We start from the raw sequence: 26709 nt of genomic DNA, 5'->3' as shown, positions 1-26709 counted from the left end.
CCTGGTCAGAAACACTCTCTGTAACAAACTCATCACATCAATTCACGCAATAACGTGTGTTTTATGCTATCCAGGAAGGGAATTCGTATATTCAATATGTGAATATTCAATCCAACACCACAACTTATTCCCCCCTAATAAACTTTATAAAAGGCTCACAACTCCACACTTCAGGCCTGACAGCAAGCGCATTCAAAAACCTCTCCAATGCAATCTGACGATCCTGTATCGTCTGTGGATCAAATCTTCCAAAAAGTTTCTTTTCTGGCAATTCCGCCACGTTCATTACATTCAAAGCTGGTGCTTGAGTGTTGGATTTTTTTGCATGTTGGAGTTGTTTACGCAGTGCGACAAATTCCTTGTATCGTCTTCGCGTGGAGATATTTAGTTGGGGGATCATGATAAGGTAGGTTGTATGTGTTGGGATACCCAGCGGGTTTGTGTGCGTTTTGGGGGATGTGATGTGGATGTGGGGATGGGTTGGCTAAAAACGTGTGTGTTTGAGTATCTCGTTGTTGGAGTAGGGCAAAACACAATATTCATTTGATCCTTACGAGTTGTGTATCCGAGACGCTATACCCAGTTGCCGTGAAATCTGTTGCCGAGGATGTGCATGATGATACGCTTGTTGTGTCATCCGGTACCTAAACAAATGCATGAGAACAATAACCCTCCGGGTGACCATGACGTGGGAGAGTTTTCAAACCTTTTCGCCATCATTTTCGACATAAGAGGGTATCAAAGGTGCATCAAGGGGTATCGAACAAATCTCACATAAATGCCTATACACCGCCTCCCGATCCGGAAAGCTCGTAAACACATACTATAAAAAAATTATTAACAACATTATAAGCCATACTGATGGTGAAGCACACATACGTTACCTCTACACCGCCCTCCAATCCAACCCCAATCCCGCGTCCACTCCCCGGTAATAGACTCTCAATCCGGATCCTACGTATCCTTTGTACGTCCATCACAGGGATCACCACGCATGTCTCTGAGAATTTAGGTACAAAGGCCAAGTGTGTGGGCGTTGTGTACATGGTGCCCCATGTTGAGGAGAGGATGGCGGTGGGGTTTGTGTGGATGCATGTAAAAGTATCGAGGACGGGTGTTGGGGGGAGGTTGAGAATAGATGGAAGCGTGGGCTGTATCTGGTGTGTTAATGTTTTCATCAATATTTACGTAAAATAGTCTCTTCTTTTACCTTTTCGTTTTCAATAGCGTCCTTTTCGCGCAAGTCGGCATCGGAAGGTATGTTCTCAAAGAAATTGGAGATGGGGTCAAATTCATCTCTGTAGCGTGGAAAATGGTGCTTGAGCGCTAAAATGACGAAAAAGTACCACCCGAAAATGAATTCTACCAAGCAACGAAAATGACTAGAGGTGAATAGGTGCAAGTGGATAACAAAGAGTGTATGGAGTTTGTACATACGGGAGCAGTAAAAGAGGGTAGGGAAAGGTACGGTGAGGAGGATGGCGATGAAAGCGGTATAAAAGAGAGCTGCTTGCGCTGTTTTTTCTGGGACGCGCCATACAAGTAAACTGTAATATCATTCGGACGCCGGGCAAACCATTACCACCTGCTTTTGAAAACGCTACAAGGTAAACAGGACACTTACTTTTTAACCTTTTCCAACACAACACTCGTATCCTCCAACAGCCCCAACCCTTCGCGCCCCGTCCCATACAAATCCCCGAGTGCCTTCCACCAAGCACTCGCACTCGCCGGCGCCCCATGCACAGCATAATGAAAGCTCTCTGTCGCAGCGGATGCGAGGCTGGATGTGACGCCAACTTGCGTTGAAGCTGTTTGCGGGGTGGTGCGGTGTCCTTGGATGATGGGATGGGAGTGGGTATCCATGTAGGTGAACAAGAGACCTACGAGGGGTGCAAAGAGGATCATGTAGGGGAGGTACCGAGCGTACCAAGCCCAAAAGTAGAGCTAATTTTTTAAAAAAGTAAAACTATCCATTATGATTTTGCATGTGTTTTTTTTTTCGAATCGGCTTTAAAGCAGAGGGGAGGGGGGAATATTACCACTGCGTATCCGCCCGTTTTCCACGGATCTTCCCATCTCGATAATTTGACAGTGTATTCCAAGACGTCGATATAGGGCGATATGGCGGATTGAAATCTTGTTCCTGCATCTTTCATGGATGTGATGGAGAGGGATTTGGCGGCGCGTTTGGATGGGGGTGGTATATACGGTTCTGCGATCATCAACAAATGGGTTAATGACCAAGACACATGACAAGGAGGCCAATGGTAATAGGCGACCACAACAGCCGATGATGATATGTTGGTGCTAGCCAATGAACGATAGAGTAGGGGCCAAAAACACATACCTGTAAAGCACTTTACAAAATCCTTTGCAGCACGAGCCTGCTTTCGAACCCTCTAACAAATTCAAAACCAAAATCCAGTTTATTTACCCTCCCAATGACCGAAATAATCATACACACACCATTCACACCTCTTTTAGAACCGTCTTGACTTTGCCAACAAGCCGTTTTCTCACACTTGTCTCTTGCACATGTGGGCCCTCGTCAATGACAACCACACCGTCTGCGGAGCGTGGGATGGGCAAGATGGGGCGGTCCTCTAGAATGGATTCTATGACAGGGGATGCGGTGTCGGCGATAATGTCTTCAAAGGGGCGGTCGGAGGTGTCGAGTGTTGCGAGGATAGGTACGTCGGGTGGGGGGAGGGATGGGTTTGGTGTTGCCATGTGTGTTGTCGCGCGGGTGTCAGTTGATGAGTGTCGAGATGTTTTGCAAATATGCAAATTGTGCAATGCACGGGTTGCGACTTGCAAATGTTGCTGTTGGTTAGGGGAAGAAAACCAGACAGTTGTCAAACTGCCAAAGCCATAAAGAAGGAAAACGCTAGAGCCCAAAAGCACACTTTGAACCAGTTTGGTTACGTCACGAACCTCCGTCACGACCAAGCCACACGATCCTTCTTCAAGAGAGAGATGGCCATTCGTGTAAATGCAGCAATAAAAGAATAATGGTCCTTGTGCTTGTATTTCTAGAGTGGATTCAGAAATGTGTTTGACAATAGGTTTCTCAATGCATATCTCATATGTTGATATAGTAGACTATGGAATGTCACACTGTATGTATAGAGTAAACAATCTCTGTCATTTTGATGCATCAGATTGCAATTCGATGTCGCTCTAGAGAATTACATGGTGTCCCACTGTAGACATTGCTTAAAAGTACCTGAATAATCTACCAAGTAATACGTAACGGAAATGGAATATCACAATTGGCGTGAAGGTTATGAATCTTGGATATGACGCTACGAGACACGGGGCGGCATCGAAAATAAACAAGGTTTAGGTTCAGTCTAATGAGGCTTTGAATGAACGAGTAGAAAAAACATGTCTTGTTTAAAGCCTTCATCAATGCGTTTAGTGAATCCAAGAATGAGAGTTCAAACTTTCAGTTGTCAATTACCCCGTATCACACTCCCTCCATCTCCTCCTCCCAGATACATATGCACATCCGTAATGTACATCTTTGTGTGGGTGTATCATATATGAAGAATATCTTGCATTCATTCCATCTGCGAGAAGGAAGACTGAAATGCCATTTACTTTGCTTTGATTCAAACTCTTGTCATGGTCATGTGATCTTATCTTCTCACGTGATTTAGCATTTGCATTCAAAGCGCTTCTCGTCGTCGTTCTCGTCCTTTTTGGCACACTGGCATTCCACCCGGCACAGGCAGAGTTGCGCATTACGCACGCACATTTACACGCACACATTCTTACGCACACCCGCACGCCCGCTCTCGTACGCTTGGGGATACCTCGCTGCACGTTTTGTGCATTTGCAGAGTTGGGGAGAGTGCATTTGCTGATTAGGGGACGGGTCGCGGCCGGCATCACTTGAGAGTCACCTTTTTCGACTGTGGACACTCTGGGGCCATTTCACCCAAATGGCTTCTTATCCCCCGCCTGCGCAGGGCTCAGAACCCAGTTTCCCTGTCTCTCCCCCCTCCTCTGGCGTCTCTCCCGATACTCTGTTCACTACGACACCTGCGACGACTAGTAGTCCAACAAGAACAAACGGCTTTGCCTCGTACATTGTCGCTCCACAAGCTGCCCTTGTGCACTCATCTTCTGCCCCCTCCCCTCTCCGCCGCTCAGTCTCTCGCCCCCTCCCATCACGCCACGTCTCTGAACACTCGGCATTACCTCGCCCACGGCGCATACCATTTTGGAGACGGCTGAGACGCATCTTCTTTCGATGCTTTTCATTCGTATTTTTCCTCCGTCCATCAAGTACCACAGAGCACGTTCGTGTTAAAATTCGCACAGATGCAAAGGGGAGAACAGTCATAAAGACTCGTCTAATTGGCCGAAACACATTTCATCCCTTTGACGATGAGGATGACGAAGAAGAGCAACACGAAGAAGAAGAGGAAGAAGAACTACAAGTGGAAAGGTCAATTTGGCAAGATTGGGGTGACAGGCAGCGTCCTAGTTTGACAGGGCAACAAGAAAATGGCTCTTCACATCTCCCTGCCGACCAGACGATTGCTGGGGGGCTGGCCGACGCGGCAGACACAGTCTATGACGAAGTCGACAATGTCATGCGCGTCTTTGCACAAACCATCAACACGCTCCCCCAAGAACTCTCGAACCGCTACCTTTTTACTGGCCTCTTGGGCTACGGTGGGAACGGTTTCGTTGCCGACGCTCTCGATCGTCTCGACGGCAAACCCGTTGCCGCAAAATTCATTGCACGCGATCGTGTCGCGCCAGCCAGTCTCATCATCACAGATGCATACCCCTTTCCCATCCCCGTCGAAGCAGACATTATGCGCAACATTAAACATCCCAATATCGTTGGCTTTCTCGCTCTTTATGCGGACGACGTATTTTATGTCATTATTATGGAAAAAGTGGTGCATTTCTTGCAGCATTTGGAAGGGGATGTGCAGTCCTTGTCAAATGCCGAGTCTCCGGCAGTCACACGAAATCCGACTACAAGAACGACAAACAAAAGCAGCACTAGCCTGACACGTTCCACAACAAGGACCACACGGACGAGCCAACGTCGGTTCCCCGAATGCTTTCCTGAGCGCTTCCCAGACTCGCCCCCCACACCCACGATCCCAACGTCCTCGTCGCCCTCTCCCATCACCACCACCACCACCCCAAACGATATCAAGCACAACGACGCTCTTTCTGGAGACGGATGGGTCACCCCACCCCCTCCGGCACTCGCTGACACTTCTCTCCGCCTCACTTTCCTCGCCTCCCGGCCCCAACCCCCTCTCACTTCCCTCACACGCCCCCGCCACGGCCATCCAGGGGACCTTGACGAATTCCTCGCTCTCTACCACCCCCTCCACCCCTCCATCCAACGCCGCCTTTCCCGCCAACTCGTCTCTGCCTATCGCGAACTTTCCCTCCACAACTACTGCTACCTCGACTTTCGCGGCGAAAACGTGATCATCACCGACACGATCCATATTAAACTCGTTGATTTTGGCATGTCACAAAAGAATACGGGTCATTTTGCTGTTTATGGTACTCGCTTGTTTTCGGCGCCTGAAATCCTGGCTGGTGGATTGTATCGGGGTCCGGAAGCGGATATATGGGCTTTGGGGTGTTTGTTGTATATGATTGCTACTGGTGGTGCCATGCCTTTTGAGAATATTGAGAGTGCGTTGGCGGGGGTTGTGTTTTTTCCAGAGAGTGTTGAACCTGGTATGTTGCGTTTATGTTTTCATTGCGCATGATTTTTGCATTTGTATTTGACCGTGTAGTTTTTTTTTTTTGGTTTAGACCATCGCGACTTTATTAAGCGCATGTTGACGGTCCAACCCTACCAACGAGCCACGGTTGATGAAATGTGTGCGCATCCTTGGTTGCGGTTTCGTGAAGGGGAGGATATCTAAGCACTCGCTGGGGGGAGGGAGGTGTTTTTTTTTTTTTTACTCTATTTGATATCATGGTGTGTTTATCACACCCGTCTCCGTTTGATATTGTTTTTTTTTTCATGTATATATACATGTGGTGTTTTTGTGTTTTTTTCTTGGGGATTTTGGGTAATCTATTTTGAACCATGTTCAAACAAAACAAAACAAAGCAAAGTGTGTGCGTGCACATTGGAGTATGACTATATTATATTTTGCAATGAGAGTGTACATTTTTGAAATGGGGTTTTCACGTATAGGTAGGTTTTTGCATGGTTTGTTTTTAAAAGGCAATATATCCATACCTTAATTTTGCATATGGGTAAGTGTATAGTATTATATCCTTTTATCCTCATCTTGTTGTCGGTGATGGTCGTGTGTATCTCCAATTGATGGTGACTTGCAGTGACGCGCGAGTGGCTTGGCTGTGTACGTAATCCCCCTCCGCTCTGGGTTGTGCGGGGATGTTGACCAAAGAGGATGAGAAGATTGGGAAGATGTGGGTAGATGCAAATTGACTTGGAAAATGTGTTGCATGTGCGGGTAGGATAGTTACCAGAAGGATGGAATGCAGAAAGTGTGTATTGGTTTGTGTTATCGGAGGCGTTGAGGTCTTTATGGTTGCATGTAGAATGTATGGATCTTGCCAGTCTTTCATATCATGTTGCCGGTTATTCTTTTGTTGTATGCATGTATGGTATATGTGTAGGTAGCTGCATATATATATGTAGGAGGCGTATGTAGGAAGTGTATGTGTATATGGGGTGCATGTGCTTTTGGCCCGATCGGTCGGGTGTGTATGGGTTTATCAGTTGCGCGCGTCTCCATTCTTTTTGTCTTACTAGAGTGGGATCTTGTATGTTTTTCTGGGAGGATTTGTTATATGGTTATTTTTTTGCAAGTTTTTTTTTTATAAACGAGCTTTCAAAATAAATCCCAAAAACCAACAAATCTCCAAATGATCCGTAAACTCTCTCTCCGCAAATCCCGCGAAAGCCAAGACGACCATCAAGATAGTCGAGATGGTTCTCCCCGCGGGTCCCCGAAAGGTTCCCCTCGAGGCCGCTCCCCTTCTCTCAGCACCAGTTTCCGCAACATGCTCCGACCACGCTCTCGTAGCACCTCCGCATCTATATCATCCACCCTTGCCCAGTCATTGACACCCACCTTGCCACCCATCAACCCCAAAAAACTCAACACACTCCATAAAGCAGTGTACACTTCCAACCTCAAAAAAATCCCATCTCTCCTTTCGACCCGTGATCCAAACAAACGGGACACTCACCATGGCTTCACTGCCCTCCACCTTGCCGCCCGCCTAGGTTCCATCCCCTGTATCAACCTCTTACTCCCATATGCCGATATGGAGGCTCGTGATCTGGATGGACGGACACCGCTTTTATGTGCTGTGCTTGCTGGGCAGCTTGCGTGTGTATCCCTGCTTGTTGAATCGGGTGCAAATGTCGGCGCTGTTGATGGACGCGGGATGGGGATTGTGCATTTGGCGGTTGGAGGGAGTAAAGAGGGGATTCAAAAGGTTTTGGAGGTGGGTGGGGATGTGAATCTTCGTGATAAGGTAATATACCAACTCGCACTCGCAAATTGCTTTTTATTTTGGGTGGGTTTAACACTTTTGTATTGATACCACTATTTTTTTTTTTTTAAAGGATGGAAATACACCCCTTCATTACTCCCTGCTTACGCATACGGACTATACACCCCTCCTCCTCTCCAAAGGCGCCAATCCCAACCTCCCCAATAATCTCCTCCAGTACGTCCACTCCCCTCACACACACCCACAAACAATCATATGTCTGAACTTTATGTTTTCATAGGACTCCCCTCCATGTATCTCCACCGGCCCTGATTCCTCTTTTACTTACCCATGGAGCGGACCCGTCTTTACGGGATGTGCATGGTAAGACGCCAAGGGATGACAAGGACGCAAAGGTCTGGGAGGAGTGGGAGAGGAGGGAAAAGAAGGGGTGGGTTCATGAGGGGGATGATGAGGGGCGTGTGGAGGATGTGAGTGGGGAATCGGGAGTGGTGGAACCGGTTTTGGAGTTTGGGAGTTTGGATGAGGGTGATGAAGAAGGTGATGAGGAGGGTGATGAGGATGAGGAGAGCGATGGAGATGGAGAACTAGTAAAAGATGAAGTCAAGCAGCTAGAAGACGTGGGAGAGGATGAAGGTGAAGATGACGGTGAGGATGAGGACACGGGAGAAGATCACGATGAAGATGAAGATGACGAAGAATATACTTCAGAAAACACAAAACCCCAACCAACACCCCAGGCCACTTTCCCCACACCCAGCCCAAACGAAGTACGTTTCCCCCTCCTTTTAACTGCTCCATCTCTTCCACATATCTCACAAAAACCGCGTTCTGTACCATAGTTTCAGATATCAGCCATCTCCATCGCACTCGACTCTGAATCCTCTATCGTAGAAGCATCCCTTCATTCGGAAACATCTTCCATAGCCTACTCGGAATCATCCATATTACATTCTAGATCTCCTTCTGTATCCAAGGCTAGTCTTACGGTACGTACCGTAAAATGATATGTTTTGGTTTTGAGTTTCATGCTGAGTATTTTTTTTGTTGTTGTTGTTGTGTGTAGGATTTGGTACCCAGTGCGCATTCACAGGTGGAAAAGGATGAGAGTACGGATTTGTTGGATGCGGTGGGTGGGTCAGAGTTTGATGACGAGTTTGGGTCTGATGAGGATATGGATGTAGAGGAGGTTGATGCGGATGATGGTTTGGAGAAACAGAGGGAGGAAACGAAATTGCATGTTGTGCATACAATGGATGAGAGTGTTTCTGAGGAGAGCGATTCAATGGGAGATGCCAATCGTGATCCTGCATTGGTGACGATGGATGAAGGTCTGGTGCAGAATAAAGTTGGAGAGGTGGAAATGGGTGTAGATGCGGGTGATGAAGGGGAGGCTTCGACTGGGATGGATTTGTCTAACATGGAGGAAGAAGAGGTGATGGCATCTAGCGTTGACCAAGGTGTGCCAATTACGATACCGAAAACAAACACAACCGATAAAGAACCGATCACTGCAGAGTCGGTGAGTGAACACCCGTCAAATGCAGTTCCGTCGCATGAAGACTCGCCAAGAATGGATTCACAGTTGCCGACCGACCCTCAATGGACTCAAGTCTGGCACCTCCTTTGCGCCAAATTCGGGTACACACCCACACAAGATACTCCCACCCCCACCCAATGGACTCAACTCTTGACAACCATCACTCCACAGCAGTATCCAACACCACCCGACCTCAACAACACCTTAACGGACCTCACAACCCGTCTGACAACCACAGTGGACCTCCTAGATCACGCCGAAAAAAACCTTGATGAAAAACAAACTGAGATTCAAAACACATATACCCTCCTTCACCAAACCCAATCCGAACTCGCTCAAGTCAGTTTACATCGAGATTTATCCCGAAAGCGAGCGGCAGCGCTTGAAAGCCAAGTCACCAATTTATTGGCGCAATTGGCTGAGCATGAGGGAGCCGAGGATGCGAGGGCTGCCATGTTGGGTCAGGAGCAGCGGGCGGCCACTGGACGGGCAGATGAGGCGGAGCGAAAGGTGGGTGCTGCTCAAGACCGGGTGATTCAAGTGGAGGCCATGTGTGAGGCCGAGAAGAGGAGGACGAGGGTTCTGGAAAGGGAGGTTCGGTTGTTGAGGGGCCGTGTAGCTGGTTTTGAGCGTGGGCAAGGACAAGCGCAGGATCAAGTGGAACTCAAAGAAGGCGAAAGAGAGGAGGAGGAATTGGACTCTTTGGAGGACCCCGACGGCCAAGACTCGACGACGACAACAATAACCCCGGATCCACATGAAGCCTACATAACTCGTCTTGAATCCGATCTCAAAACTCTTCAAACTGAATTATTACAGTCCCGGGCAACTCTCACTCAAATCCAAACGGATTTCACATTTCGCACCGACGAACTCGCAGACGAACTCAAGGAAACAAAACGCCAGCTCGTTCGCACGACCCATCAACTGGATCAAACAACTCAAGATCTTTCCAATGCGACCATCAAACTCGAACATTCTGCCCAACATACTCACACCCTCACACTCCGCATTCAAGACCTTGAGCGCGACATTCGGAAACGAGACGCTGACGTCGAACGTGAAAAACAAGAAAAAGACCGCGCAATCCTCCTCACGGAACAAACCACCAACGACCTTGAAACTCTCCGTCAAGAACTCCAATCCGAATCCCTCGCCATTGAATCCCGAAACAGACAAATCGAAACCCTCCGTCAACAGATTAAAGACCTCACGACTCCACCCATTTCTACCGACCAACAGCAAACAAACCCCACCCAAGAAGACCTCTTGACACTCCTCAACCACTACGACACTGAACTCAAAACCCTAACCCAATCCCTCACCCACGAAAAATCCCTTCGTCAATCTCGCGAAGCAGAACACACTGCCATCTTGGCTACTGTCTCTGACCTCGAAACCAATCTCTCCGACCTTCAAAAAGCCCATGCAGAGGAAACACACCAACACACCACCCGCATCCAGTCTCTCGAAACCGCACTCGAAACCCTCCAGTCCTTATCCCAAACTCAAGAGAACACGATCAATTCCTTACAGTCTGATTTGAACACTTTGCAACAACGTGCCATGGACGCTGAGTCCCATCTCGAACGTTTAACTGCATCTACGGCACTTGATCTCCAATCCCATCAATCCACCATCGACACGTTGACCCACACCCTTCATTCCCAATCTCATGACTTGGATACCGCCCGCTCACTCGCGGAAGACTATCGGCGGTTGAATGAGACGCTGGGTGCGCAGGTTGGGGGTCTCGAAGAACAACTGGCGGTACGAGAACGTGAGCTTGCTGAACAACAAGAACGGGAACAGGACCTTGTGGATCGTCTTGAGCAGCTCAAAGAGGAATTGGAGACCAAGAACCGTGAGATTCTTGAACGACGTGATCGGGAAGGGGTGTTGCTAACAGAGATGGAGGCCCTTCGACATGAATTGGAGGCAACGCGAGGCGGGGAAGCTCAACGAGGGGAATGGGAACGGAGTCTTGTTGCAGAGATTGATAGCCTCAAGGAGGCCCTGGAGATGCAAACCAAGACGATGGAAGCTGAACGACGGGAATGGATCCTAAAAGTCGAGCAAAGCGAAGCGGCCAACACGACATCCATGCAAGAGCGCGAGCAAGAGTGGAATGAACGAGTAGAAACCATCAAGACGGAATATGAGGAGATGATAACGGCTCTCAAACAAACCCTTGAACAAGAGCGATCACAAAAAGACCAGGAAACGACTCGTTTTGATCGTGATTTGGTTCAATTACTCGATACCCAACCCACTCTGGGTACCCTCATCACTCATCTCCAAACCACCTCCCACATCCCACTTACAATCCGGACGAACCTGACCAATCTCCTGAACATGGCACACCAGCAACACGAGACAGACAAAGCAGCCATGGAATCCAAAATAAGTACACTTGCATCTACCATCACCTCCCTCCAAACCCAAAACAAGAACCTCCTCGCTAAAATCTCAGACTTGACCTCTGAAAACGACCGTGCACGTCAACACATACTGGATCTCTCGTCTCACTCCCAGATCCCCATAACACGAATCAGTGAATTGGAAGATCAAGTACGCCGGTTGAGTGATTTGAAAACGGAACTGGAGGCACGCCTCACCCAGGCCGTAAGCGATGCGGAGAAGGCTAATCAAGCGACAATACTCCAATCGGAAGAGTACGCTCAAAAAATAAACGTTCTTTCAGATGAGTTGGCTACCTATACCGCTCGAACTCAATCCCTCCAATCCCAACTCGAAGAAACCCAAGCAAAATTGAAATCAACGCTTCAAACGCTGGGCGACTTGGAAAACACAAACAAAACTCTTTCGGCCTCCCTTACGGAAACTCAATCCACATCCCGTAAAACCTGGAACGAAAAATCCGACCTCGAAATCCTTCTTACAAAAGAACGCACCGATCACGAGCGAACACTCTTGGATCTCAAACAAACGCTTACAACCCTTGAAGTCGAGCATTTGCGACTGGAAGAAGAAAACAGGTTTGTCAGGTCTCTGTTGGAGAACTCTGCACGGGAAGCCGCTGAATGGAGTCAACTGAAATTGAAATGGGAGACCGAAAAGCGGAGGTTGGAAGAATTGGTTTCAGCTGCTCAAGACGAGATCAAGGGGATTGAAAAACAAAACAGAGATGCATTGAGAAAGGTTGAGCGAGGACGAGAGGAAGCCGAGTCTCGTATCCTCGTCCTCGAAAAAGAGGTTCATGCGAGCAAGTTGGAATTGGATGGTTGGAAAACGTCCAAAACAACCTGGGAGCATCAACGGTCTACATTGGAACGAGAACTGGAGTCCCAACGCTCTCTTTTGCATACTCGAGAAACCGAGCTCGCCACTCTCACCAAACGACTCAACCAACTCTCTTCCAATCCACCCCCCGATCCCACCCTCCTCCAAGACAAAACAAGACTGGAAATCCAACTCGAATCTGAACGCACCCTTCGCAAAGAAATTGAAATACGAGCTGAAAAAACTTACACGACCCTCCAAACTGAAATTGCTACCCTCTCCCAAACCCGATCCCAACTTCAATCGCACATCTCTTATTTAGAACAACACCGACAGTCCTCTGAAACCCGTATCCAAACCCTCCTCAACACCCTCCAATCCATCCGAGACCAACCCACACCAACGCAACTCAACGAAGCCAACTCTAAAATCCAAACTCTTCTTGAAGAAAAAGCTCGACTTCAGTACACCCTCTCCCAACCTACAAACAACAATGAAACCACACGCCTCCGAACCCAAATCTCCCACCTTAAACATGCCCTCCAATCCGCCCACCTGACTGCCCAACGCACCTACGACGCCAAAGTCCGCGCCATCGTCGTTAAACTCGAACAACACACCCAAGAACGCGTGCAGGTTGAAAAAGGGTGGATTAAAAACCAAACGGCTCTTAAAGCAGCATATGAGAAGCAGATTCGGGAATTGAATTCTGAATTGGAGAGATTCAAGATGCGTGTTGGGCAGGGTGATCGATCGGATTCAAAGAGAGTTATGAGTGTATTGGCATGATTGTGATATTTTGGAACTTTTTTTTTTGTTTGGCTATGGTTTGTTACTATATGACATCTCCTGGACAATTACTGTTGTCGCCAATTATAACACTATTGGAAGCACATTGTAAAAATATAGACGAGCACCTAGAAGTATAGTGTCATGCACTTGCCAGAATGTGCTCTACGTTTTTAATCCAAGATTGTAAACGGTTGAGTTGATTGAAGAAAGGAAAACGTAATGACTTTTGCCTTGGAAATGAAGCACCCGAAATTAGGAAGAATTGCAGTCCATCACAACCATCAAAGAATGTACATTGTTCTCTGCACAAATGATACAAGAAATATACAATCTTACATGTATGCAATATGCACCAAACCAACAAGAACAGGCAAGTAGGAAAAAAAAAAATAAAAACCAAACAGTCCCACTTTCCAAAAGTAAATGTCAAAAGCAACTACCTAAATGTTACAGCTACCAACCTTTACTCCTCCCCATCCTGATTCCTACCCGACGTCGGCACAGTGTACACACTCGAATACCTCTTTGGACCTCCTTCCTCCAACTTTGATTCTACCCCTTTAAACCCATCAAAAAAGCTCGCTACACTTCCCGCGACCGATCGTTCCCTCTGCGACGTCCCAGACACCGACTCCCCCCTCGGATCTCTCAAACATGCCATAGGGAACATTCCTACTAACCCCGTTCGCTCACACACACCCTCACACCACGCATCTTCAAACACCTGATAAACGGCCACAGCGTCCCCGGATTCTAATAATAATTCATCCGAGCGTTGTGGAATCCAGCCGTGGAGAATGGTGTAGTTGTAGGGTTGGGGTGAGCCTGGTGCGGAAGGTTGGGAGATGTCGAGCGGTGTGGGGGTGGGTGTAAAGGCCATCTGTTCGGGAGGGACGATAGGTTCTTGTCCATTACTATCTGAAAATGATAGTTTGGAGAATCGGTACATGGGGAGTGCGCTGGGGTTGCCTGGACTCGCGTCGCGCGTGATGGTTCCGTTCGAGTCTCGTTGTTTGCCTTTGGGGAGCACAACGGCGCCTGCGCCTAGTGCTGCTGCTCCCATTACTCCGGCTGCTCCGAGATTAGGTGCTGTGCTATTGTATCTGTCCACGATTCCGGTGATGGTGTTGGTCGTGGTCGGTCGTTCCAGCGCCGACATTTCCGGCGTACCCATATCTAATGAATCCCTTTCACCGGCACCGTTGATGGACCCACTAACAGGTGGCCTACTGTATGCGATAAAATCACTGTCGGCTCGGCCCAACGATGCAGCTCCGTCCATGAGATTGCTGTCCTCGGCACGAGCTGCTGCTAGTTGCTGTGATTGTCGGCGGTTCCTTCTTCTCACGCAGCAAAATGCTAGAATGGCACCTATTATCAAAAGTGCGACAGCGGCCAAGATGATACCGTTTCGCTCAACGGGTGAAAGACCGGGATTGGAACCTATTGGGAGAGGGATACCGGTTGGCGTGATTGTGGGAAAAGAGCCTATCGTCGGCCGCTCGGTTACTTTATTACTTGGTCCCTTTGGGCTTGGGGTGTCGGTAGGTGAGGGGTTGGAAGGCAACACTGTTGGTTCTGGCGTTGATCCTGATGAAGATGATGATGAGGAGGATGATGATGATGAAAATGTAGGTAAAGGTGGAGGCAGAGGTAGCAGTGTAGGAGAAGGGCTAGGTGTCGGTAAGGATGGAAAGAAGGTTGGATTGGGAATGGTTTCTAGGATGGTGGTGATGGGTGTTACGATGGGAGGTCGCGAAGTGCCAATCACCGTGACGGTTGGTTTCGTTGGCAGTGGAATGGTAAAGGTGATTCGAATAGGACCGCCTGCCCCGCCAGGGTTGATAATGGTGGGCGTTGGGATCGGACGCTTCTTTTTAGAGCCATGATTTTGTGATCTATGACACCTCGATCCTATTTTCATAAAGTCAGATTCATCTCGCCCCAAAACTCTGCCCTTTGTCTTTATACGTTTTCCACTTACGTTTGCCTCCAGCGGACACCTTACACCTCCTTTTAAGCCGTGACGAGCGCTCTATCAAAGAGGGCATAGAAGTCGGAGAAACAAACCCTTTGGCGAACACGATCCGTGAACGGCCAAAACCTCTGTAAATCTGTGTGTGTGTGTGTGTGTGTGTGCCGAAGAGTAAAAAAAACGCTTGAATGCTTTTGCAAGTGTCCAAAGAACGCAGATGCAAATCTCGACAACAAAGGACAAATTCCAGCAAGAAGAAAACCTAAAGGAAGAAAACCTAAAAGCAAAAATCCCCCTGTCGTCGTCGTCGTCGTTTCCTTCCAGTTTCAACACTCTAACTTTGCTTATGAAGTGGCGCAGACGCTCGATCAGGTAAAACGCTTTTGAAACACGTTTTAAAGTAGGCCGCACCTTGGCCGTCCAATCAGATGCGTCGCTGATAGTCCACAAGCCACGCGGTGGCACTTGTGCGTCACATTTGGAGCACAAGCCACTTCACATGATTGAAGGCACCGAGTCCGGGCCTCTGGACACTTGGGGGGTTTTGGAACACCTTTTTGTCCCCAGGTGTCGCTGTCAGGCGTCATTGCATTGAAACCCATGCGCAAAAACAGCGAGAGGCAAACGTTTTTTCAGACGAGTTCCCGGTTTTAAGAGTACCAGGCTCGTAGCCACCGCTGGTTACCTCGGGGTGGCCTCTGCTTTGGTGATGTAGTAGTAGCGATGCACGTCCAGCGGCCTTTTACCATTTATTGGAACAAACAAGTTTTGGGCTGCGACACACACACACACAACTTTTAATCTCCATAGCTGATGAACAGAGGGGACACTAGCGCACGTCACAGGCAGCAAAATCACTTGTTTGTGGGACGGGCAAAGAACAAAAGATGGTTCGAGGTCCAAGGTATAGGAAACCCTTGATATCTTTTACTGGATGGCCACAATGAGGCATTGTTGGGCAATATTGTGCCTATGGATTCTGTGCATGTCCCAATCGATAGTGATATGATAGACTGGTCCCGTCACATTTGATGTACATACCCATTGGGGGAAAAAACATCTACATACACAAGTCATTGGTCCGTAAATAAATTCTCTCGGTTCAAGCACCAGAGAGACACCTCAAATTCCAACATCTCCCTTGAACTGCATCTTCGTCTCAAAATCCCCCTCCAAGTTTGACATCACAGAGCAACTTCACACAGCTACCCGCTAAAAATTCCATAGTGCCTCCGATTTCATGAACAGTAGACGAGGTCGTACTCATACTCCCCAATGCAGAATCCGTCTCCGATCCTGCAAAGGACGAGGACGTTGTGGACGATATCGCATCCTGAGGCAAATCGAAAAACAAGCGTCGGGCAATCCGCTCATTGCGTTCAAAACTCCAGTCATTGCCCACATTGTTGGTTCCAGATTGAGCAGGCAAACTGGGGAAATTGGTAAAGGTGGCACTGGATGGCTGAGAAAGGAGCCCAGCTTGTTGCGCTGGTGTGCATTCTAAATTTGCGTAAAGTGCTGTGGAGGAGTTTAAGCGGCCCTCTCCGACATTGGTGTTGACGCTCAACCCACTCAACGATCGTCCAGAGGTGCGACTCATTAGAGGTGGTTGCAGCGGGGACATGACTTGCTGAACAAGATTGGGTATCTCCCCTGTTCCCTCTTTATCGGTTTGTTGCGACGCTTGAACAGATGGCTGTTGGGAAGACGCATGTTCCTTGACCCATTGATTCCAAAAGGTCTCGATGGCGTCCCGAATAATGGACATGAGATCCAGTCGACCTTTTCGAAGTTGAATCTCAGGGTTCCGTTCACCAATGCGAGAAATGACCATGAGACACTCTGCAGCGACTTGTCGCTCGGCCGGATCGCGGATAACGTCGAGGAGAGATTCCACTTGCAGAGCTGGACAAAGAGGCTTGTCAGCGCCAATGAAATTCAAAACATAAATATTGCAAAATACTTACCAAAATTCAGTTCCTCTGCAGTCTTTTCATACACTGTTGGATTGCTCGGCAGAAACTGTTTCCCAACCACAATCCCTTCCGTTCGACTCAAAACATTCCAAACCTTTGGATAAAAGTCTGGTGGGACGCGATTCAAAGCCCCATCATTCTTTCGGCGCCTCAACCACCTGCCCTGCGAAGGCAACAACAGTGTCATCGCCGTCGCATTCGATGTTGTTCCTCCGTGATTCAAAATACTCTTCCGACGCTGCCCAAGATCAATGTCCCGTGTCAGCACGTCTGTAGGACCTTTGTCTGCAGAACGATGCGATTCTGGTACAGAGCCCTTTTCGGCACCCTTTTCACCAATGATGCACCACGAGTCTCGGTACTTTACGTTCCTCACTTGAGCGGATCCTAACCTCTCACAAGCCGACAGAGCGGTATCTGTCAAATGATCCGTTGCATCATCCATCGCAGCCACAACGACAATCATTCCCGGCTCCAGCCATTCAACCAATTTCGCGAAATCTTCCGACTCTTCCTTGGAAATGTGAGTATCAAATGACACCCTTTCTAAAACCGTTCCATCCAACGGATCTAAAACCGCGACATTCAATCCACGTCCGAGCGCACCTCGGATGGCTTGAATGGCTCCATCCCGCTTAACTTCAATCTTTGCAAAATTGCCAGCCGCAAATCCAGCGGATTGGACGCTGATCGCCAATTCGGTGGGCAAATTGGCTCCAATGTTCGAAAGCCTCAATGAAGTTGACTCGGTTCCCTGTACCTGTACATGGCCAAGATGTTTCCAACGAGCCACAGAGGACAATCCCGGCGCTGCATCCGGTGCATTACAATTGTCGTGAGCAGCCAGCACTTGACCAAGCACGCTCTTCATTTCGTAGGGACTAAGCTGCATAAGATGTTCTACAGCTTCTTCTTCGTTGCAGCCTTTCAAGCGCGAAATCTCTTCTCTCATCGCAATGATGAAAAAGTGCGTGCGAATACGCATGATACCTTCGAACATGTGTGGATTTCCCCGAATGAACGAGCCGAGGTAAGTTAAAACCTCTTGTACCAGCGGCGCTTCCCGTACATCGCTGGCGCTGTTTTGCCACAGGTAAGTCAGTCACAGGTCAACTGGGAATCCGGTCACGACTCACAAAATGACGTACCAATGTTGATAAATCAACTCTTTCAAAGCTCCCGGGTTCATTGGAGAAGTGATAAATGTCTCCTCTGTTCCAAAGCCCACTGTTACAGGGCGCTGACGAATCAAAAGATCCGCCACATTGATCGTCAACGAGTTGACAACCTTCTTCAACAACCCTGCCGCCTGCCGCACAATGCTCCATTGTCGCAAATGCATTGCCTTGACGTACACTTCTTCCAGCAGGCTGGAGATTGTACCGAGGTTTTTGATGTAATAATCCAGCCCTTGACAAGACTGGAGGTAGTGCAATAGATCGATTTGATCGTATAAATTCGCAGATCGCTCCAGAAGCTGGATGGCTTCATCCACACGATCTGGGTCATTGAGTGTCAAAGTGAGAACTTCTGGGGGAGTCCCGCTCTGAGCGCTGTCCTTTTCTGATTCACCGTCGGTCCGAGCAGGTTCACCGTCCGTGGTCACAGCTCCATCAGTTTGCTTGTCTTCAAACAAGTTCGTGGCTAGACCACGAATAGGTGAATGCACTCTGATGGGTTGTTCTTCTACGAGACCCATTGCAGGTCTCTGATCATGGTCTACATGATCATGAAGCATGAACGAATCGCTCAATAAAGGCTCATCAGTATACCAGGGGCTCGCCAAGGGACTTTTCGGGTTCATTAAATCCATACTTCCACGTCGTCGGATCCTTCTTCGAGGTAACGATCCCGCGGAATGTATTCGCTCTTTGCTCGTCTCTTCTGTATCGTGCTCCGAATACGACAGTCTGGAAGCCTCCAAACAAGTCTCTTCTCCCTTCAACAACGTGGCCCAGTCCTCGTAGTCACTGTTCTCAGCACTCACAAGGAAGTCCAAACTCTCAATGCAAGCGGTATTGATCATATCACCCAGGCGACCGAGTCGTGTCCGGACGCCACCGACATTACCAGATCGCAAGGACATCATGAAATTCAGAAGGTTGCGTTTGCTGCTGTGGGCAGAACGCGTGCGCCATCCTTGGGATTTCTGCTCGGCACCGCGCAGCCCTCCGAGCATTTCACGTGTCAGCATGACGACCATCGTCGGTCGTCCAGTGGAGAACCAGTGGTTTCGGACAAACGATAGTTCCTGTTCAAAAAGACTAACCAAATAGTCATTGTCGCTGACAAGATAGAACTCCTCCTTATCCATAAAGTGAGGAGTGAACGCTGATAAACAAAAAGGATCATTTTAAAAAAAACTAACATGTATCGTAGAGACAGCAACAAGAGCCTCACCATAAAGCCTCCCCTGGCAGCGATACAATTTGCAAGTGCTGAGGGTACCAATTGGCCGCTTAGGCCTGCCGGTCAATTTCTGGATATCAAGCACAATCAATGCCTATAAGCCAATTACTAGTTTCGCCAATGTCAGGTGCCTACCAATTTTGGATTCTCGCCTAGAGCGGTATACGCATCTCTCAATGCCGACGGAGGTGAAATTGTCACCGGGGCACAGTTTTGAACTGTCTGCGTATCCAAGCCGAATTTCATCAACTTTTCTTGGAGCTCTTCATCCTCCGACAAGAGTACCACCTGAACAACCACTTCTGAATGGCTCTTACGACGACTAGCAGCAATTCTACGACCAAGTGGATCCAATTCTGCAGGCGATAGGAGATCATCGTATATCAAGTTACCCAGAATATATAAACTCTGCGCCCAAACAAGTGGAACGTTCTCATTTGGAACACGCTCTTGTGAGCCCGGCTGAGCTTTCTCTGCTTCCACCAATTGGCGGGGAACGATAAATAACTCTGGGACCAGACGCATATGAGCTGGGGGAAGGGTTTGCTTTGTGACAGATGGGGAACGTGTCATGGAAGATGGATGCGATGCGTGGGCTATGCGTTCACGGTTGAATTTGGGAATTCTTGCTGAATCGACGAGTAATGGATCAAGCTTTCGACGATACTCTCTCACTTGATCGAAATCGTCTCGAAAAAGCCTTCACAAATGCATGTCAGATATGGTTTCAACTCTCAAAACAAGGTGTGCGTCTTACCCATCCAGGATCATGTAAGTATAGAACAAGGGCCACTCCGACTCAACTCCTTCAAACACCTTGAGCTCCGATGGGTCATAATGCAGCCTACCAAATGGGGTGATCTGATCTTAGTCTCTAAAATACAAGACTCCACTAAATAACTCAACGCACCTAGTGGTGTCTTCCAAGACGGTCTGATGGCCATCTCTCAAAAAGCGTTTAAACCCGTAATTTCCCCCTAACTTCTTTACAATCTCGTTCCGCGTACGGGCAACAAGCTGTGGATCATGTACCGCAAATGCTGGAAAAGAGATCACAGCAAGCAGGGCAGCGTCAATTTCTTTTGACGCGGATTCACGCGGGAGGGCGGACTGGAGTGTAGTTGCATTGCGTGTGAGTTCGTCGGGCAGAACATGTATGACCTGGTGAATCAGTCGATGAGGTCGGTCACTCAGTCACTCTATGCGTAAAGTATGTTATTTCTGTACCGATGAAGGTCCACCTCTTGCTCCAAAGAGGTTGATTCCATTGATGGCTTGCAACGCCGCGACAGCCATTCCAATACTCGACGAATTCAACTCGGGTTGCCCGTGATTGACTTTGTTTCCTCTCTCCCATACGCCATAATCAGGAGTTCTACATCAACACGATCCGCGGTACAGGGATGACACTTAATAATCTTCACACAATTAGAGGCGGAAACAGAAACAACCCACCTATATGCGCGCTCAATATAAAATACCAAATTTTGCACAAACTGGACCTCGTCCATCGTATAAATTAACCGCAACCCACTTGCCGTCATCTGGGCAAGAGCCAGGAGGAAGATACTGGTTGCGTCAAGTTGGAGGTGGCCCCATTCGTGATCTCCTACGACTGTTCCACCTGTTTGCGTATTGTACCTGCAAGGTAAATTAGAACATCCAAAATCACATGGTCTATTCCGCAGCATGTCCTTACTTGGCATGTAATGCATGATGAACAGCTTGAGTATTCTTAAAGAGTTCCACCTTATCCGCTTGTCGCATCATAGCAGACAAAAGCCCACGCATGGTCTTTATCGTGGCATGCTCCAGTTCATCTGATAACCGAACATATCGTCAGCCGTCAAAGTTTCACCATACAAGCGTTAGAGCACGTCGCTCACATCCTCTCCCATCATCATCATCAATGCGCCGATATGCGAGCGCCAGGCCCCACACGGCAAAGATCGAATACACATTGTCTCTGATAAACCCTCAATAAATGAAAATGCACAAAATACTATCCGTAGCTGAGAGTGCTCTCTCTTACCTCACCCAGGCATCCCGATAATCGCCATGAGTGGTTATCGCCACCGACGCGGGTATCTGCAGATAAAAAGCCGAAAGAAAAACATGAATAACCGAGAACGTCGGCGTGCTCTCCTATTTGTTCGCGCTTTTCCTATGGTCCCTAAGTTGGAAAACATCGAGGATAACTTTGGGCAGACTTTTGTCCACCAATGTTACCGGCGACATGCCGTGTACATTTCACCTTTTTCGGCGTCGTCCAGCTCACACTCTTTATAACCCTAAAAAAACATACCAATCCCGTGGCCGGATTCTGGCGGGCCAATATAATACTGGCAATTTCCAAATAGTATCTCTCCAACGCTCTTCGAACGTCTGAGCTCGGTATCGTCATGATGCCGGTTCGCTAGGTGGGGTATGCTGTGTATCGAGGAGCCGGTGCAGCAAATAAAAGCTGGACCAAAGACGTACTTTCCGTACGTCCTTGTCCTTGGTCTAAGAATATGGGATGACTTTTGTCGTTGCTTTGAAATTGAACCGGAATGGGCTTTGTAAAGCAGTCGCGCCGATGGTTGATCTGATGATAATTGATACTGGTTAAGTTGTGGCGTTGATCTGTCCCTATCGCGCTGTCTCACGTGCGATCACGGGGGTCAGTGGTTAATGTGCTTACATACGCACATCTCAATTGGACTTTGACCCTTTTCCATTAAACAGATATTGCCGGATATATTACAGAGTACATATACAGAAGTTATTATCCGATGCACAGTAATTACCCCGCCTGCTTTTCTACATTGTCTATAGTATGCAGAAAAGTACAGGAAAACCAGGTCGACGATGATCTTCCCGCGTCATGTCCGATGTTAAGCGACCAGAGTCATGAATGTCCTACGTAGGACCATCATCAATTAATCGCCAGATTGACAATAGCCATGATGTCCTTGTACTGTTACCTTTGATATATCATCACATGCCATTCATCCAAACTCACCTTCTAATAACTCCCCCTTGGCGGGTGCTTTCCAACCGCAATCAGCCCTATCCCATTCTAATAGCCGATACCGTTATGGCGATCTGTATTGATAATAGAATGTCAGTTCCGGTAACGGTTACTAGTGGAGAGCAGAGTGGTGACAACCTTGGATCAGCGACCACCGAGTCAGATACCTCCTTTTGTGAAACATCACGATCAGAAGTATATGTCGATACAAACCCAAGACTGGGGAGGAAGGCACGCAAGCGACGTTCCGAGCTCAATAGATTGCGACAGTCACCAGGTCAACAGGTTTCCGTACCAGAGCTTGTACCAATATTACCACCAGCCGTGCAGGATAGAGGCAAATCGAAATTCGAATGAACTGGTCTTCACAACAGCGTCAAAATGCAACTCCCATTTAGGAACCGACCACGGTCGCCGCCGCGAAGGTACGCACGGATGCATCGCTCCGTTCTCCTGCCTCAAGATACCTGTCAGATTCATCAATAGTTGTAGAGACAACCTGGGCAGCTGATCAGGAAGCTTGGATAATTGGCGATGAAGACCACAAGTACTTGGAAGACTTACCGGATGTAGGGTTCGACGCGGAGACGCCATTGTCCATCTCTCGCAGGGTACCGTTACCGGAAAATGACATTCCATTATCAATACAGATCGCCATAACGGTATTGGCATATCTTCTTCAATTCGTGCTATTGAAACGGGACAGGGCTGATTGCGGTGCGTCCACCCCACTGTAAGTACTTTTTTTTGACCAGGAAATGGTAGCATGTGACTTACTATGTCCCGCGGCTATCAAGGCTTGTATCGACATATACCTCTGATCGTGATGTTTCACAAAAGGAGGTATCTGACTCGGTGGTCGTTGAGCCAAGGTTGTCACCACACAAGACTGGGGAGGGAAGCACGGAAACGACGCTGTCCAGCGGAAAATGGAAAGGGAACTTCTTGACCTGGTGACTGTCGCTGTCTATTAAGCTCGGAACGTAAATCTAAGTATGCAATAATAGAAACAGTCTGATTGAGAGAAAATTCTCAAAGAAAACGACGTTTTTATGTATTGGAACGGATCAAGTGGACATACCTCGCTAATCAGTAGTTCGCCACATAATGGCACTAGATTCCCTGCGATCTGATGACGGAGATACTCCTGTTGCTGAAATACAAGTGGACCTCGGTAGAAGCTTAACAATTTATTATTTCCTAATGCTTTTAGAGAACAAGCCATGAACATCTCTTACCGAATGGGCCAGGTCATAGCAAAGTATCACTCCCGATACTTGATTACTTGTCAAACTCCAGTCGGATTCTGCTTAGCTGTGCTCCTCAGAGAAGATTGAAATGCGTTGTGGGTACCGCTGGGAAGACTGGAGGTGGTTGAACGTCGGTCAAGTCAAGTGATACTTGTACATGGGAGATGGAGAAGCGAGTCTTATTTATAGAGTTTAAAATTCAAGTCCATACTGAAGCAGTCCATGGATGTGTGACGTCTACAGAAAAGCACATTGAGAGATGAGTGACAAGCCAATTGTTAGCGACAACAACGAGGGCTTACAGATATGAGTGACACTTTGCGACACCGTCAAAAGAGGGGATTGCACCTGCTGTGATATTATCAAGGGACAATGACGAAGATGGACGTGATCCAGTCAACCATATGTTTGCTGGACACAACTCTCATCTTATTGACAGAAATGGACAAACCGTGATATCAAGTGTCCCAGCTGCTAATTTCTGTATCTCGCTGTCCATTTCATTCCTATTATGCTCTTAGCACATCTACAAAAGGTTTAACTCTGAGAGTACCAAGAATTCCAGAGGCGAGGTGACAAAGCACTTGGAGTGGCTCCTTCTTAAAGGTAAATAGTTTGCATATAGGAGGGAGAGAGAGGACATTGTTTTTATTTAGCGATGACAGAGTGAAGAACAATTGACAAAAACTTCAAAAACAGATTTAAGGCTAAGAGCATCTATGAGGTTTGTATCTTGCATCGAAATATCACAAATAGCAATCATCTGTGTCAAACTTTTACTGGCTATGCGTTTGGTCCATTTCTGTCAATATAATGCAAGGTTGGTCCATATTTTGCAAACATATGTTGCTGGATCGCATCCATTTTGTCATTTTCACTATTATAAGATACAGTAAAAACCAGCTTCCCAGATATCGACACGAATTAACCTTTTTCAGTAGTAACCTTGTGTTTTCTCCACAACGGCACCGTTTGTCACCACGATATTCACAGCACTTGCAATTCTGAATGGCAACCCACCTGTAGCCATCCTTGTAACGCTAAACTTGATAAAGGCCGGTCGGCAAAGCTCTGGTTAAGCATCTGTTGGCTCATCACCGTGTATACTTCGCTATGCTAAAGCTCACAGAGTAGAGAACAACTTTCACACTAACCGTTTGTTTCCGTATACTTAAACTGTACGTTATATGCGATACCTAACAAATACTAAATCACTTATGCACCTTCGTGGTTGGGTAACCTCTGAGTACATGCAATGAAACTAACTGCCCATATTATTGAATGTTACATGCAAATGATTGTATACCAAAAATAACACAGACGGTCACAATGCAACTATCCAGAGGTAAAAAGCCTGAGCTACGCTGTGTCTAAATGCTTCAAACTCGTGAACGCCAGCACCCGCACGGGGGACCTCTATTTGGAGCTCCGCTTGTCGCTTGAATAGTCGTGTGATTCGTTCAAACATCTGCTCGCTTGCGGGAAGAAATTCCGAGATCCGTAGACTTGGGTGATTCTCCCGGCAAGTGAACATGCCGACCTTCTACTCTCGGGCATTGGAAGACAAACTGTAATACCGAGGGAGGGGGGGTTGGGGGGTTTCTTTTCGGTACCTTTGACTGCTAAAGACGCCATGTTCCTCAGTGCGATGTGTCGATCGTGGCGAGAGTTGAGAAGCCATTGCTTCAAAGCTCTTGATAACGTGCTCCATGTTCTTTTCATGATGGCCCAGGCCACGCAAGGATGGTTGTAGCGCTTCTGCATTGAGAAGTAGTATTTTTCGGCGTCGGACAGCTCCAACAGCCTCAGTACAGAAAGCTGGTGAAGAAAGTATCGCGGGACATAAGAAGGTTCGTGTCTGATTCCATACGAGAGAAGCTGTAACGGCAGCCTTCGTTTTGCTTCCAGTCTACCCGCTTTCACCTCGTGTGCAAAAGTCTCCGCGTCCTCTGGTTCTACGAGGTAATTTGTCCTGATTGCGTTTCTTAAAGAAAACTTCTTGAACTCGTTGGGTTTCATTGTCGGTCAATGCTGGGAGATCTGCTTCAATGATGGCCAAGTCCACACGTCGTGTAAAACGTTCCTACTTTCATAGTAAGTATTTCTCTGCGTCGGATAGTTCCAACAGCCTCAAAACAGACAACCCTTGTCAAGAAAGCATAGTAAGTCACATGCTACCAGTTCCTTGTCAAAAAAAAAGTACATACAGTCCGGTGGAATAGGTGCGTCAGTCGCTGATAAAGACGGTACGAGCGGATTAGGGTTAGGGCATGAAACCCGGGTAACGTCTCTTCAAGGCGTTCTCTCATATCTCCTATGTAAGAGGTCAGATACCAGTGATTACCGATACTACTTAGTATCTGCACCCACAATACATATCTACTGTAACGATTCTGTTAGCAGGGCACCCGCATCCGGTAGCGCCGAGAGGGTATCTATCCGCATTCTTCGAAATTCGTTGGTAAGGGTAGTGAACAGGTCCGTGGAAGGATAGTGCGCTATAGAATCCCTTGAGGTCAGGCCGGTGGTTAAGTTTGTCATCGGTGTGTATCGCTTAATCACGACAGCGGAGCATCCGACGGGTGCAGCCATGGGTATGCTCTTTGGGACGTGTGGTTGTGCGGGAAGGAGGGAGTTTTTGATGATCCAACTTTTGCTGCGACTGACATTCCGGCTATTCACATTCCGGAGATTCACATAATACCTCTCCAGCCATTAACGGTGGAAACGCCCCCGTGCCGGCACAACTGAAAATAACAGCAAAGCAAGTAATATCAGAAACAATAGCTTTACCGCAACTGAATCGGGGAAGAATACCTCGTAGAACAGTTATTGATGCTCCGTGAGTAAACAGTTGCGACCCTTTCTTCACAAGGACTTTTTGCACACGAGGTGAAAGCGGGTAGACTGGAAGCAGAACGGAGGCTGCCGTTACAGCTTCTGTCGTATGGAATCAGACACAAAGCTACTTATGTCCCGCGATACTTTCTTCACCAGCTTTCCGTACTGAGGCTGTT

General features: G+C 47.8%; 5 protein-coding genes across 5 annotated transcripts; 2 read left to right on the top strand and 3 right to left on the bottom strand.

Annotated features, from left to right (window-relative positions):
- Window positions 1–58: 58 nt before the first annotated feature.
- Window positions 59–3571, bottom strand: SPPG_05438 (uncharacterized protein). The gene is made up of 10 exons (XM_016753652.1): window positions 2479–3571; window positions 2351–2402; window positions 2043–2215; window positions 1625–1947; window positions 1438–1547; window positions 1211–1362; window positions 885–1151; window positions 707–823; window positions 555–644; window positions 59–484 (listed from the first exon to the last, which is right to left on the bottom strand). The coding sequence occupies exons 1-10, from the start codon at window positions 2731–2733 to the stop codon at window positions 125–127; spliced, it is 1899 nt and encodes a 632-aa protein (XP_016607223.1). The 5' UTR covers window positions 2734–3571; the 3' UTR covers window positions 59–124.
- Window positions 3572–3845: 274 nt separating this feature from the next.
- Window positions 3846–6072, top strand: SPPG_05437 (CAMK/CAMKL protein kinase). Its single transcript, XM_016753651.1, has 2 exons — window positions 3846–5730; window positions 5809–6072. The coding sequence occupies exons 1-2, from the start codon at window positions 3951–3953 to the stop codon at window positions 5919–5921; spliced, it is 1893 nt and encodes a 630-aa protein (XP_016607222.1). The 5' UTR covers window positions 3846–3950; the 3' UTR covers window positions 5922–6072.
- A 723-nt stretch (window positions 6073–6795) lies between these two features.
- SPPG_05436 (uncharacterized protein) lies at window positions 6796–13258 on the top strand. The gene is made up of 5 exons (XM_016753650.1): window positions 6796–7515; window positions 7607–7710; window positions 7775–8264; window positions 8337–8483; window positions 8561–13258. The coding sequence occupies exons 1-5, from the start codon at window positions 6898–6900 to the stop codon at window positions 13064–13066; spliced, it is 5865 nt and encodes a 1954-aa protein (XP_016607221.1). The 5' UTR covers window positions 6796–6897; the 3' UTR covers window positions 13067–13258.
- Window positions 13259–13342: 84 nt separating this feature from the next.
- Window positions 13343–15354, bottom strand: SPPG_05435 (uncharacterized protein). The gene is made up of 2 exons (XM_016753649.1): window positions 15054–15354; window positions 13343–14983 (listed from the first exon to the last, which is right to left on the bottom strand). The coding sequence occupies exons 1-2, from the start codon at window positions 15118–15120 to the stop codon at window positions 13533–13535; spliced, it is 1518 nt and encodes a 505-aa protein (XP_016607220.1). The 5' UTR covers window positions 15121–15354; the 3' UTR covers window positions 13343–13532.
- Window positions 15355–16027: 673 nt separating this feature from the next.
- SPPG_05434 (uncharacterized protein) lies at window positions 16028–22014 on the bottom strand. Its single transcript, XM_016753648.1, has 13 exons — window positions 21735–22014; window positions 21462–21517; window positions 21316–21395; window positions 21129–21249; window positions 20885–21070; window positions 20657–20804; window positions 20340–20590; window positions 20187–20273; window positions 19565–20129; window positions 19421–19499; window positions 18169–19351; window positions 17012–18099; window positions 16028–16949 (listed from the first exon to the last, which is right to left on the bottom strand). Exons 1-13 carry the CDS (start codon window positions 21831–21833, stop codon window positions 16204–16206), a joined length of 4689 nt encoding a protein of 1562 aa, XP_016607219.1. The 5' UTR covers window positions 21834–22014; the 3' UTR covers window positions 16028–16203.
- Window positions 22015–26709: the final 4695 nt, after the last annotated feature.

The sequence above is a fragment of the Spizellomyces punctatus genome (genome assembly GCF_000182565.1).
Source record: "Spizellomyces punctatus DAOM BR117 chromosome Unknown supercont1.9, whole genome shotgun sequence".
In the NCBI taxonomy this organism is placed as follows: Eukaryota; Fungi; Chytridiomycota; class Chytridiomycetes; order Spizellomycetales; family Spizellomycetaceae; genus Spizellomyces; species Spizellomyces punctatus.
Note: the sequence above shows the minus strand (reverse complement) of the source record. Positions and strands in the feature narration are given on the sequence as shown.